The sequence below is a fragment of the Gadus macrocephalus genome, chromosome 7 (genome assembly GCF_031168955.1).
Source record: "Gadus macrocephalus chromosome 7, ASM3116895v1".
NCBI classification, from domain to species: Eukaryota; Metazoa; Chordata; class Actinopteri; order Gadiformes; family Gadidae; genus Gadus; species Gadus macrocephalus.
The window spans coordinates 24249568-24263784 of record NC_082388.1 but is presented as its reverse complement, the minus strand read 5'-3'; the positions used below and the strand labels follow the sequence as shown (position 1 = coordinate 24263784).

The 14217-nt window shown below is 50.1% G+C and overlaps 1 protein-coding gene across 1 annotated transcript; it reads right to left on the bottom strand.

Moving 5' to 3' along the window:
- Window positions 1-117: 117 nt before the first annotated feature.
- On the bottom strand, window positions 118-14032 carry LOC132461980 (periostin-like). The gene is given in 20 exon segments (XM_060057518.1): window positions 118-922; window positions 1037-1072; window positions 1179-1265; window positions 1495-1539; window positions 3301-3357; window positions 3812-3859; window positions 3970-4965; window positions 6252-6293; window positions 6376-6421; window positions 6507-6574; window positions 6677-6779; window positions 7885-8015; window positions 8431-8561; window positions 8882-9018; window positions 9475-9623; window positions 10190-10324; window positions 10866-11078; window positions 12649-12790; window positions 13755-13777; window positions 13780-14032. Coding segments are annotated over 20 exon segments (2883 nt in total). The 5' UTR covers window positions 14018-14032; the 3' UTR covers window positions 118-866.
- Between the last annotated feature and the right edge of the window lie 185 nt (window positions 14033-14217).

Genomic DNA, 14217 nt, shown 5'->3' with positions numbered 1-14217 from the left:
TCAATGTTTTAGAAAAAGCTTATTCAGATCTCACGACCTATCGATTTCTTTTTTCATGAGGGCAGAGGACAGGACAGCCATCTATGATGGAGTCGTTGATAAAATGCAAACACAATGAATTGTTATAATTTTATTGAACCATAGCTTAAATGAATTTCCCGTCAAATCACCGCAGACAGGAGTGGCATGGAGAAGAGAAGCTCCTGTGAAAAGTATGTACATCCGGTTGAAAAACAAGCAAAAGGAAAACCGGGTAAAAAAAGTAAACGTTTTTTTTTTTATTTTGGTCTCTCTTTGCCACTCAGAGCATACAGTAAAAAAATACTAGAGATTTGTATTGTATCACGTGGACAAACATAAAACCAAGCATACGTTCAAAACCATTAAACATTTGAGTCACCAAATCAACCAAACAAAATGAAAATAAGAGTTAATGTGAATGTGATCATTTGTCATGCAGCATCAGTTGTATAAAATGTCAGCACCAGTTTGAAAACAATGCCATTCGTTAACAAAGAAACAAAACAAAAACTACAGTCAATCTTTCACAAAGTCCTCTCTCTCCACGGTCGACCCCATCTTACACTCTCCTCCCCCTACACACTGCAGTAAACATTTACCTTGCATACTTACATCAATTACACACACAGAGTACTTCTTATAGCATCGCAGTATAAAACCTCATCGCCTATCGCGCTCTGAACCAATGTCGCATTCATCCGTTTTGTGGACGGAACAAGGAGCTCCTCCACGCCATCGCTTCTTGTCCACCCACGATTGTTCGGTCTTTCCGTACCGTTCTCGGACCCCCGGTGATCTCTCCCCGGATCTTGAGGTTGTGGGCTTGGATCTTCTCATTGCCACGCTCACTGCCTTGGCCTGATGTGACGCCTGGCCTTCATCTTTCTTCTCCTCACACCGACTGCGACAGAAACAGAAAAAAAAACCATTATATATATCCACGAATAAATACACATGGCTCCCGCAAGTACGTTTTGAATGTCGTCCAAAGGTGGCATGAGTCTCTGATGCTCACCTGGTGGTCTCCTTGCGGAGGCTACTGGACCCCCGTCTGAGCACCAAACACAACACACAAACGGCGTCAGATCAATACACCTCCCACCCTGCCCGCCAATGAGATGCACGCATGCGTTGTGTGAGTGAGCGTTAGGAGGGACCTCTAATCAGCTTGGAGATTCTCTCCGATTCGAGCTCGATCAGATTGGGGTCGCCGTGGATGGTGGTGATCTTAGAGAAGTCAGAACCTGGGAGGGGGACAAACAACACGATCACACACACGAAGAATGGGACGGACGGAGGTTAAACACAAATAAAAGAAAATGCTTTCGAAAAAAATTGCATTTCTGAATAATTGTTTTCTCCGTGCGTGAGGACGCTTAGAGCTCACGGAGTCTTGGTCCAGGTGAGGACTATTTGAAAAAGGTGGACAGAGGAAGACATGGAGGTGGGGTGAGGTGCTCCAGAGGTCCCTACCCTTAAAGATCTGAGGCTGGAGGATTCGCAGGGTGCCGGCTTCACCTTGACAGCGGCAGCGGGGAGGGGCGTTGATAGTCATTTAGTGACTTGGCAACACACTGACTGACAGACAGACAGACTAACAGGTACATACACCTGAAGTAGCCACCGCCCTCCTCCGCCACCGCCACCACAGCTCAGACATCATGAGTGCATGGCAATGTGCACGCACACACACACACACACACACACATGCACAAACACATGCACTCACACATGCACTCACACACTCACGCACACTCACACTCTGTTTCAAGACTTCATGCCATTGTGCACATGTGCACACACACCCACACAAAGAAACATGTACAAAGACGCACACAAAAAGTCTCGCCCTCCCTCTCATACACACACGTACACACTCTCTTCCTCACACAAACTCTGTTTCTCTCTCATACACACGCAGACAAATACTGACTGTATCGCTCCCTCTCACACACACACACTCTCTGCATCAATCTGTCACACAAACACACAAACGCAAGCTCTCCCAAGCACAGAAGTGCTCCCATAATCCCGCACACAAGACATGCACAGACACACATGCATGAGACGATGGCATGCCGGAGGTACCCAAAGGAAAATAAAAATAGCAAAAGATAGATCCAAAGTTCCCAGGCTACCCTCGGTGACACTAGCAAAGCAGCGGGCTTAGGTTTATCTCAAGATCCCCCGTCCTCTCTGCATGAGATATGCAAACATGCTCTACTTCCTGCTTCGTCCTACATCCTTGTGCTTGTGCATGTGAGCTTCAAAGCGGCTGCAGGTGATTTGCACGTAAGACTAGTGCACACATAGGCAGAGCACAGTGACCAGCTTGAGCCTAATGTTGGTGCATTTCTAACACTGACACACACAGACACACAGACAATCACAAAAAACACAGACAGACACTTCTTTCCATGCCTCTGTTGTTTAGTGACAGGAGACAGACAGAACGATGGACGGTCAGACAGATCCCCATGGTGAGCCTTTGAGGTCAGGTTTACCGCCTTCAATCGGAACCCGAGTGGCAACGCTAACGCGCTTTAAAGAAACAACAAGCCTCTTGCTCCTTCTCGCCGGGCCCAGGCTTATGTAAACACCATAAAGCTCGACGCAATGAGGTGTGGGGTTGTGTCGGTTGGAGGCGGGCCAAGATTTCCCCGACAGCGGGCATAGCTCCGCGAACCATAGTTCAGCGTGTAGAGCCCCCCTCCTCGCCCTTTGAGCGGTTGCAGCAGTCTGCTGCCGACGATTGGCGAACGCCCCCCCCCTCCCACCAAGCTATAACCGTTGCGGAATCCTCATAAATTAACTTTACAGTGCAGTTCCAGAGCGATAAAACTACCCAACTGGTCGAAGGCGATAGCTCTCTGTGGCTCCGCCAGTCTGTTAAACCACCATCTGGACGACGTGTAGCGAGCGCAGAGGGGCCGCTGGGGAACGCAGAGTCGGGTCGTTATACGAAGCACTGGCAGGGACACCGGTGCTAACGCAAAGCTACATTGGCAGACAACGGCTGTGCTGCAACTCCGGATTGCAGTCATTTAAATTCGATCATGCCCTAATCAGAAGCGTACTTAGTTATACTGCACTGCAAGTGTGTCCGCGTTTGACACCGAATTCGGAAACTGAAAGTGGGAGTAGGTGGGGAAAAAGAAAGCGACGAAGGTGTCGGGAGGTTGGAAGGTGAGGGCGAGTAGGTGCTACGACAACGTGCTCCTCAGGTCAACACAGGTCCAGTGCACATGTCATGCCAGTCGGTCGCTGGGTCCAACTAACCTCCCTCTACGATTTTCAGGAGCTGCTCTTCCTGGTGCTTCTTTATCTTGGCTACCTCTATGAGGAACCAGTTTTGTGGGATAAAAAAAATACAATGTGTTGGGTTTCAGGACAGAAGGAAGTCAGAATGCGGGTAGGAGGTAGGAGTCATCATAATTGGAAAAACACTCACTAACGGGATCAGTGTGGGTAAAGGAACGTTGCCTAGCTTAACAGTGACTGTAATGTCTAAAAACTCATGGTCGCACCTGTGTAAAGCACCCTTGCTACGCCCACACCACAAGCATTACAATTCAAGTGGTTCACACCATGCCACAGATTTGTCTGACGTTTCCATGATGATGAACCAACAAAGTTAGACGAAAGCGTCCTGACATGTAACATTGACTGCTAAGGCATGAATGGTGACTTCGGACCATTCATGTGTCGCAGTCACGCGGAGACACTCGAGGGGTCGCCTGCTTGGGAACGCATGCTGTTCACGCCTCTCATCATGTCTAAACCAACTGACCTTCCTCCAGAACCTTCTTCATCTCGCCGCCCATGTCACCGCCATGTGCTATTGGGCAGAAAAATAAAAAACAACACTCCTCAGACTCGTGTCCCGATTGGACTCCACAGCATGGTCCAGAAGCATGACAAACAAACGGTCAAATACAGAGGACTCACTTTCAATGATTCTGGTGACCTTGGTGAGGCCGGGCTCGCCTTCGACGGTGACCTTGGTGACGGACGGCTCCCCCCCCTGGATCATGCGGGTGACCTGGTGGATGGAGTGCTCTCCCCCGACCACCACCCTGCTGATGGTGGGCTCCGACTCGATGGTCTCCGTGGTGATCGGGGGCTCCCCGCTGATGACCCTCGTCAACGTGGTGTAGGACGGTTCGCCCTCCACGACTCGCGTCACCTTTTTGACGGACCCTCCCCCCTGGACCACTCTCGTTACCTTGAAGGAGCCCTCCCCGCCGTCGACCACCCGCGTGACGGAGCCCTCGCCGCCGCTACCGCTGCCGCCGCCGCTGCCGCTGCCGCTGCCGCCGCTGACCACCCTCGTGATGGAACCCTCGCCGCGGCCGCCGCCGCTGACCACCCTCGTGATGGAACCCTCGCCGCGGCCACCGCCGCTGACCACCCTCGTGACGGAACCGCCGCCGCCGCCGCTGACCACCCTCGTGACGGAACCCTCGCCGCCGCCGCTGACCACTCTCGTGATGGATCCCTCGCCGCCGCCGCCGCCGCTGACCACTCTCGTGATGGATCCCTCGCCGCCGCCGCTGACCACTCTGGTTACCTTGGTGACGGTGGGCTCCACCTCGAAGACGCCCGTCAGCGTGTTGACGGAGGATTCCCCGCCGATGACCCTCGTCACCGTGGTGAGGGTGGGCCCCTCCCCCTCCACCACCCTCATCACCTTGGTGCTGCTGGGCTCCGTGTGGACGACCCTGGTCACCTTGGTGACGGTGGGCGCCGTCTCGCCGTGCACGGTGAGCGTGTTGAGGGAGGCGTCGCCCCCGATCACCCTCGTCACCGAGGTGAGCGTCGGCGCCTCCTCCACTACCCTCACCACCGTGGTGGTGATGGGTTCGGCGTTGATGACCCTGGTCACCTTGGTGATCTTCGGCTCACCGCCACTGATGACCCGGGTCACTTTGGTCACTCCAGGCACTGTGCGGAGGTGTGGAGGTTATCAGGACTTGCCGTGGCGAATGGGCACGCTCCACTGGTAACATGCGTGCCTGCGCGGCTTACACTCTTTTTTTTGTGCGACACAATTTCCTCCATGAGGGAAATGTGTTTCCACATTTCACAGCTTGTGCATTGTGCGTAATGCATCAGAAAGTAATGCATTACTTTGTAATGCATTTCTTTGTTTTGAGGGCAAAAATGTACCTTAATCACTAGGTGACATCTTGGTTCTCAGGAATATTGGTTCATAATACGAGCTGAATGGTGTATATGAATACGGAATTCCGCGTTATTTTCTGTTCATGTAACAGCAGATGCATTTGTGTAAATCTCAAGAAACCTTTTGTATTAAAAAAGTATTCTGCTCAATTCTTTTTTGAATACACTTTTTGTGTATTTGGGCCAGTGCATGTGTCTGGATGTCAGTGGCCCCAATTACCGCCGACTACATAGCACCTGTTTCCGAGGAACAATTCCCTATGTGTTCGTATTTATAGGCAGGCTTTAAGGGGATGAGGGCCGACAGATGTGTTAGCATCAGAGAGCTTCCAATCTTTGGCCTCGGCCCTAAAAAAAAACCACACACACAAGTGATCCCGCTCTGGTAATCTCTCCCAGACACCTCCACCATCGCCTACATCCCGAGAGCTCCTCAAAATGCTTTTCCCCTGGTAACCCAGGCTTCGTAGATTTGTGGGCTCACTGCGCTCCATAAATCAAACTAGGTTTAAAACTTTCCGCTTAACTATGCGAGTCTGCGAGCATTTGTCTTCCAGCCCAAAACAAAAGGGACTTCCCCTTCCCGAGGACATCTAATCTATCAAGGCCTGCTCCCCACTGTCTGGACGCGGGCCAGGTTTGGATGTGTTCCAAACAGAACAAACACCGTCGGGGAGCAGCCTTCGGTCGACGGCCATCCTCTGACAGGCTAATTACCTCAACCCCCCCCCAAGGACCTGACTGAAGCGACGGCCAAGACATCCTGGAAGACCGAGGGAGCGGGGAAGGTAGATTGTAAGGAGGAACAAAGAGGAGCGACCCGAGCGAAGACCTTGAATCGTCAGCACATTGCTGCATGTAAGCCTTGACTACGCCATACGTCTTACCTTATTACAAGGACATAAAGGAGGCTTTGTATTGATATAGAATTACATAGATTAGACGGCAAGGCAGTGATGTGAGTCAAACCATGGCCGCCAGCCATGAAATCAAGAGATATGCATTAAGGCAGGGCGATGGTATGTTCAATGGAATCAAGCTTTCACCTGTTTCCACAAAGTGGGTCGTGGTAGTGGTGATGGTCCTTTCTGGAATAGAAAGGCATGTGTTTTGATGGTCGAGAGCCAAATGAAGTTAATGCTGAAGAAAGAAAAGTGAATGGAGACTTACTGATGAAAGTGAGCGGGATCTCGGAGTAAGAATATCCAGACACAAACTAGGGAACGAATGACAAGAAGGAACACTAAGAATGGCCAATAGCACGACATTGAGATAGAAAAGTACATTGAATGACGTGTCACCTTGATTTGGATGTACTTGATAATCTTCCTGAGGAGAAGGAGGAGGTCTTCGCGGCCCACGGGAATGTCTGGAGAAGAAAAAGTTGACTCGTTAATATGATTAAGAGTCCAGTCCAGAAAACTGACAGTCGACTTTATGACGTTCACGTCGTCAGTGTGATGGAGCTTACTGGCGGGATAAAGGATGTTCTTCACCACATGCACCACGCCGTTGGTGGCCATCAGGTCGTTGTCTGGCACATCCACCGAGTTGACGTGGATGGAGTTGTTCACCTGGGGACGACACCACAGGCATTCCATCGTTCACAAGTCCATTCAAGTCCGGAAAAAAAGGATGGGATTTGGCGCCTGAGAAAATCTGTTAACAATCGCCTTGGCTTGCTTCACGCCAACGTTAACAGTACTTGGTAGGGCCCGGGAGGGAGGGGGGTGTGGACGTTTGTATTCCATGGCAGTGATCCTAATCATTACAAAGGCTCTCAGACAGCAACCTGGGCATCACGCCTCTAAGTGCTTGAACATGGTTCCAGAGACAGTGACTCGTCGGTGCGTATGGTGTGATCCGATCCAAAGAAAGGGGGCCCTTGAAATGAAACACCCAGGGCGTTTAATTTCCTGTGTTTATAACATCTAATCACGCCACTGATGATACTGGTGGTCACCGGGTGAGGAACCAGCCGCCCCTTCCCTTTCTCCTCTCCTCCTCCAAATCCGTTTCACCGACTCTTCCACCCACTAATTTGAAATACGCCACGTCCCTCCTACGTCCAGCTTTGAACAAGTCCAGCCGGATGCATGATATCCCCGTCACCACCCCCCCACATACACCTTAATGACCCGTTTCCTGTTCCTATCCTGGTGCAGAATCTGCCCTCAGTCTTCCTGTCTCCACAAAGTAAGTAGTGAGTTCCTGAAACGAGAGACATTGTCTGATAATCTGATTACAGGCCAGAGGGCAAGAGAGAGAGGGCAAGAGAGAGAGAGAGAGAGAGAGAGAGAGAGAGAGAGAGAGAGAGAGAGAGAGAGAGAGAGAGAGAGAGAGAGAGAGAGAGAGAAGAGAAAAGGTGGGTGGGAGAGAAAGTGATACTGAGAGAGAGAGATCATTTAGCAGTAAGGTAATAAGTAAAAGAATGAAATGATAAACTAATTTGACTGCAATCATGGATGACTGGTTGGGTTGTTTTGGCCGTAGTCCATAACATATGGCTTTGGAAGTAGAAGATTTACAGATTCTGTAACCTTGGTTGAATTTTAATATAGAGCTGGGACTAGTGAAAGCGTCTAACTACTGTTTCAAAGGCTCTTGCGGCTGCCACTCAAGGTGAACACATTAAACTCCTTTTGGTCGCCTCAGACCGGATTCTCCTCGCGTACGCACCGACAACACCTGGAGGTTTTGTCCCTGGAGCGTTTTGAGCAGATTGGTGACCCCGCCCTCCAGTCCGCCGTTGATGAACACTCCGTTGCTGAAGTGGTAGAGCAGGATGGTCCTCAGAGCGTTCACGTCACCTGCCGGGGACCACATGCGTCATCAGGGTAAATGCTAAACGGGCTGCATTTATACAGCATGGTTGACTCAGCCTTCGCTCTGTCAATGTGTGCATGAAGGGGTGAATGTTAGGCAATATTGTAAAACACTTTTTTATAAAAAGCTTCTACCATATTCATGCACCCATTCCCACAGCGACGGCTGTCGCACAATGCAAGGCGACAGCCAGCTCGTCGGGAGCAGTCAGGGTGAGGTGTCTCGCTCGGGGACACCTCGACACTCCGGGACCTGGGGATCGAACTAGCAACCTTGTGGTTACCAGCCAACCCGCTCTGCCTCCTGAGCTGCTGCCGAATCAACCATCATCATTCATCCACCCTTCAGTGATGGATTCGGTGGAACAGAAAAACAGCCGGTTCCGAAGGTTCAACCGACCGGTGAGGAGGGTGAGGTCCTCCTTGGAGAGGCCATTGAAGGCGTCGTCGGTGGGGGCGAAGACGGTGTAGGAGCCTTCCTGCTCCAGCATCTGGGTGAGCCCGGCGCTCTCCATCAGAGACAGGAAGACCCTGTCGCAAAAACACAGGGAGCTTCACCGTCAGCACGGGGTGACGCACTGAATGTCATCCCACAGAAAACAACACACAATGACGGAGGGAAACAAGATATGAAATCAATACAATTATCATCATTTTAAAAAATATCTACACAAAGGAAATACATATATAAAGCCTATGGGCATATATATATATATATAATATAAAATATATACATATAAATAAAATGGAAGAATAAAAAAAGCTGAATGGACCAGAAAACGTTGAATGAACAGGGAAGAAATAGAGAACAAACAATTTGGCGTTGAGACCAAACGTCCGTCGGCGGTCACCTGAAGCGTCCGTCGGCGACCAGGATCTCGTACATGCTCCTGCGGGCCGGTTTGATCAGGGAGCGCATCAGGTGCAGCGCTCCGTTGCTGCCCTCCTTGCCCCCGCGCAGCATGCAGGCGTTCTCGATGCACACCGCCTGGCCGGGGAGACGACAGACACGGCGCCCTGGGAGTTATTATTCCTCCAGGGGTAGCAGGCCCACCGCGCGTCTCGCATCACGGACGTTATGAAGGGGGGCGAAAGAGATTGATCGCCGGCAGATTACACTTGGCTGAAGCACCCAGACTGGGGTAGCTCGTACCTTGATTCCGGGGGTCTCAACCAGGTCAGTTAGTCATTAGCCGGGTGTTTATAGTGTTTTTTTTCCACTTGAGGCTTCACTGGAGATGAATGTTCCAGCTGATTACGAGGCGAGTAATGACAATCAGCTCCAAGATGTGGAAACACACTCGTTCTTTCCGTTGTCTCTCGATTCTTGTTTAATTCTCATTGGCAGTCAGAACAGTGCAAGAGCAGCCGTGTGCAGACGCATCCACACGCTTGCAGAAACATATGCACACACACACACACACACACACTCTGGATGACTTACCGTGCGGTAGATGAAGACGCGCAGAAGGTTTCCGAACAGGGTCTCCAGCTGCTGTCCGTTGTAGAGCTCGCTCAGGGTGACCTTCAGCTTGAGGATGTGGTTTTCCAGCGTCTCCTTCAGAAGGGTCTGGTCCGTCCTCATTACCTCATCTATCACACACACACACACACACACACACACACACACACACACACACACACACACACACACACACACACACACACACACAGAGTAAGATAAGTTGTGACGATTCGTAGAGGGAGATAATTGTACTTGTGTGAATGTAAAAACAGCTGTAATCACAGACTGGGCCAACATATTGAAAGGAAATTAATCTTTTGTTATGTCCTTGGATAGCTGTATGTGTCTATTATCCATCTTTGATCTAGCTATATAAACGGATGGAAAGAGAGACATCCCGACAAAGAAACAGACGGACATATAAACTGACAGGGCAGACATTTAGACTGAAATGCAAACAGACTGACATGCAGACAGACAGGCAGACAGACAGAAAGACAGGCAGACAGACAGACAGAAAGACAGGCAGACAGAAAGACAGACAGGCAGACATTTAGACTGACATATAAGCAGACGGACAGACAGACATACTGACAGACGGACGGACAGACGGACAAACGGACAGACAGTAAGACAGACAGACAGACAGACAGACAGCCAGACAGTAAGACGGACAGACGGGCGGCCCACCCACCGGTGAAGACGGTGTTGACGGGGGCCAGCAGGGTGTACTCGGTGCCGGGGCCCAGGGCGGCAGACAGGCCCAGCTCAGCCACCATGTCGCTGAATGTGCTCTGGTTCTCCCCCACCAGCTCCATCACCTCCTTGGCTGAGAGCGAGGATACATAATACCATCTGTCCTCCAGACTGTGCATACATTATTTAATTCTTTACATAAAGTTTAAAGTATACACTTGTGATATCCATGGAAACAATGATTTGTGTGTGTGTGTGTGTTTGTGTGTGCATGTGTGTGTGTGTTTCTTCACGTGTGCGTGCACGTGTGGGTGTGCATGCGTGTGAATGTGTATGTTGATGTATATGTACATGTGTATATCTGTATATGTGTATGTGAGTGTGTGTGTGTGTGTGTGTGTGTGTGTGTGTGTGTGTGTGTGTGTGTGTGTGTGTGTGTGTGTGTGTGTGTGTGTGTGTGTGTGTGTGTGTGTGTGTGAATGTTTATGCATATGGTATGTACGTGTGTGTATGTACTGTATGTGCGTGTGTGTGAATGTGTTTGTTTACGTACATGCTTGTACGTGCGTTTGTACGTATGTGTGTGAGCATGTGTGTGTGTGTACATGCGTGTGAACGTGTATGTTTATGTACATGTATGTGTATGGATGTGCGCGTGCCTGTGCGTGCCGTACCCGAGTCCGGTACGAGCACCTGGTCGATGAGGTGGATGACGCCGTTGGTGGTGACGATGTCCTTCTTCAGCACCATGGTGACGCCGTTGACCGTGAGGCGGTCGCCGTCACAGCCGATCTGCAGCGAGCTGCCCTCCGCCGTCTCGTACACTGTGCCCATCATGATGGCCTCCCCGCACTGAACGGTGTTTAGGAGGTGGTAGTTCACCAGGGCTGGGGGGGGGGGGGGGGGGGGGGGGGGGGGAGGGGGCACATTGTTAGATGTCAGGGTAGAGTGTTTTTGAAAGGAACTGATCCCATGGATTACTGCCCCACTGTCAAGGTCGTTAATCACGGCCTGGCCTGGCGCGTACCGCTCAAACAAATCTCATCTCCTGTTTCCCCCTCTCTCCGTCTCTCGTTCTCTGGTTCTCTCTCTCCCTCTCTCACTCTCTCTCTCTCTCCCCCCTCTCTCTCGTGTCTTTCATCTCTCTCTCTTGTATCTCTATCATCTCTGTTCTCTCATCACTCTCTATCCCCCGCTCGCTCGCTCTATCTATCCCCCGCTCGCTCGCGTTCTCTCTCTCTCTCTCTCTCTCCCCCCTTCTCTCTCTCGTCTTTCATCTCTCGTATCTCTCTCATCTCTCTCTCCCCCCTTCTCTCTCTTGTCTTTCATCTCTCGTATCTCTCTCCCCCCTTCTCTCTCTTGTCTTTCATCTCTCGTATCTCTCTCCCCCTTCTCTCTCTCTCTTGTCTTTCATCTCTCTCTCTCTCTCTCTCTCTCTCTCTCTCTCTCTCATGCTCCGTCTGTCAGCGTCTCGATATGGGATTACCCCCTCCGCTGGAGTCCAGCTGTCAAACTGAGCCTGAGGTCCTGGCTGACAGCAGCGAGACGTTCTCTGATGGAACCGCTCAAACCGATTTCCAAACCCGCAGGTCTTCTGGAGTCGGTCGGATCCCAGACATGGTGTGTGAGTTACGACGGCTTTAAAACCACCGCGACTGAACGGTTATTAGGCCGTGGGCTCCGGAACATCTTTACTTTGGACGTGGTTCTAACGCCCGCAGTGCGAGTGGGCCCGCCGGACGTCTGGGAATCTAGGTGAGGTAAAACCTCCAAGACAACCCACGCAACGTAACACGTTTAATGACCCGCGCTAAACACAGCTAAACCACAGCTGCTTTCTTTGTCCCACAATGTTGATGCGTGTCCCTATAGGGATGTGCTTATGAGTGTCTGTGTGCGAGTGAGTGAGTGAGAGTGAGAGTGAGAGTGAGAGAGAGAGAGAGAGAGAGAGAGAGAGAGAGAGAGAGAGAGAGAGAGAGAGAGAGAGAGAGAGAGAGAGAGAGAGAGAGAGAGAGTGAGTGAGCGAGACAGAGAGAGACTGAGTTACTGTGTTTTTGCATGCGTTTGTCAGAAAGTCAGAGAAAGGGAGAGTTACTGTGGTTTGAGGTCTGTTTGACTTGAGACCACATTAGACAAACTGTTCCAGCGGTCCTAAAAGAACGAGAGAATGCGGTGGATTGGGAAATGGGCTGCTGTAGAATTTGCATTAAAACTCTGCTGTACGTTTTTTTCTCTCGCTAACCCTTAATCTTACCAACAGCAGCTTTAATGAGTTACTGGGCTTACTCCTAATACCCTCAGGTATTCCAGGCAGTGGTTTTGTTTTTTATAGTTGTAATATTATCTAATAATGCAGTTTTATAGTTTTAATAGCACACAACAATATAAGACAAACTTCCCAAAGATGACTCATCGGTCCAAAGTTGAGAGCATTATGAATGAATCTTCTTTTGGTACCTGACATGATCTTCTGGTCTCCCATGATTCTCTCCAGGTAGCCAGAGCCCAGCTTCTCAAAGGCCCGGTTGGTCGGGGCGAACAGGGTGTAGTGGCCAGGCTCGCCCAGCTTCTCCATCATCCCGGACGCAAGCGCTAAGGTCTGGGGGGGGGGGGAGAGGGAAGACACAATGCGGATAACTACCACAGAGGAAGAAACAGATAACTACCACAGAGGAAGAAACAGTTAACTAGCACATAGGAAGACACAGATAACTACCACAGAGGAAGACACAGATTACTACCAAAGAGGAAGACACAGATTACTCCCAAAGAGGAAGAAACAGATAACTACCACAGAGGAAGCCATAGATAACTACCACAGAGGAAGACACAGATAACTACCACAGAGGAAGACACAGATAACTACCACAGAGGAAGACACAGATAACTACCACAGAGGAAGACATAGATAACTACCACAGAGGAAGAAACAGTTAACTAGCACATAGGAAGACACAGATTACTACCAAAGAGGAAGAAAGATAACTACCAAAGAGGAAACATGACACAGCTTAATACCACAGAGGACAGAAGATAGTGCCCACTACCACAGAGGAAATCAAGCAAATAAGATACAGCTTACTACCACAGAGGGAACAAGGCACAGCTTACTCCCACAGAGGAAGTCAAACGTGTTAATAAGGATTACATAATAAAAGTAGCTCTGGCAACAATAATTTGTCCTTTACCTATACTTATACTTATACATCCTGTAGAGCGAACGTATATTTACTGGTATACAGAAATGGAAGTGCAGCATTAAAATACTAAATGCCTTTCCCACACATTTTCCAGGTGATACTATTTGCACATATCTATGAGAGGATGAAACCTCACTTCTTCTCTATGTTATTCTGTCGAGCTGTTTATCAACTAGTCCCGCCACCCTAATTAGCTCTAATTGGCCACCTACAACTTTTCCTCATCCAAATTAGGTTGAGAAGTGCAGCATAGCCGCTAGCCAGGTGTAGCACATAGCATCGAGCATGCGCAGCGTGCATTACGATGTGCGGTATGGTACCACCATGTGCAGCCTGATGTGCAGCCTGATGTGCAGTACGTACGCTGAAGGAGGTGAGGTCGTCGTCACCTCCAGGGTGTCCTTGATGGTGCTGCTGACGGTGCTGACCACCCGGTCCACCATGTGCACCACCCCGTTGGTGGCCACCTGGTTACCGTGGATGATCCGGGCGCAGTTCACCGTCACGATCTGAGCGGCAGGAGAACCGGAGAGATGAAGAGAGCGACAGAGGACGAGAGGGTCGAGGTTCGAGGTCCTATGAAGGGTTGATGTTCTGTCCGTCTGTCTGTTCTTCCAGCCGTCCATCCACTCTTTCGTCCATCCCTCCATAAATGTTCCTACTTCATCTCTAACTCCTTTGTAGTGTCTAAGGAGGCCTTGCCCCGTTTATAAATATCCATATCCCAGAGTCAGTCATTAAGAAATGAACAAACAAACAATCAACTGATTATAGAACGGCTTTAGTCTTTAGAAGTTTGTTGTGGCTCCTGGAAAAACTGAAGATC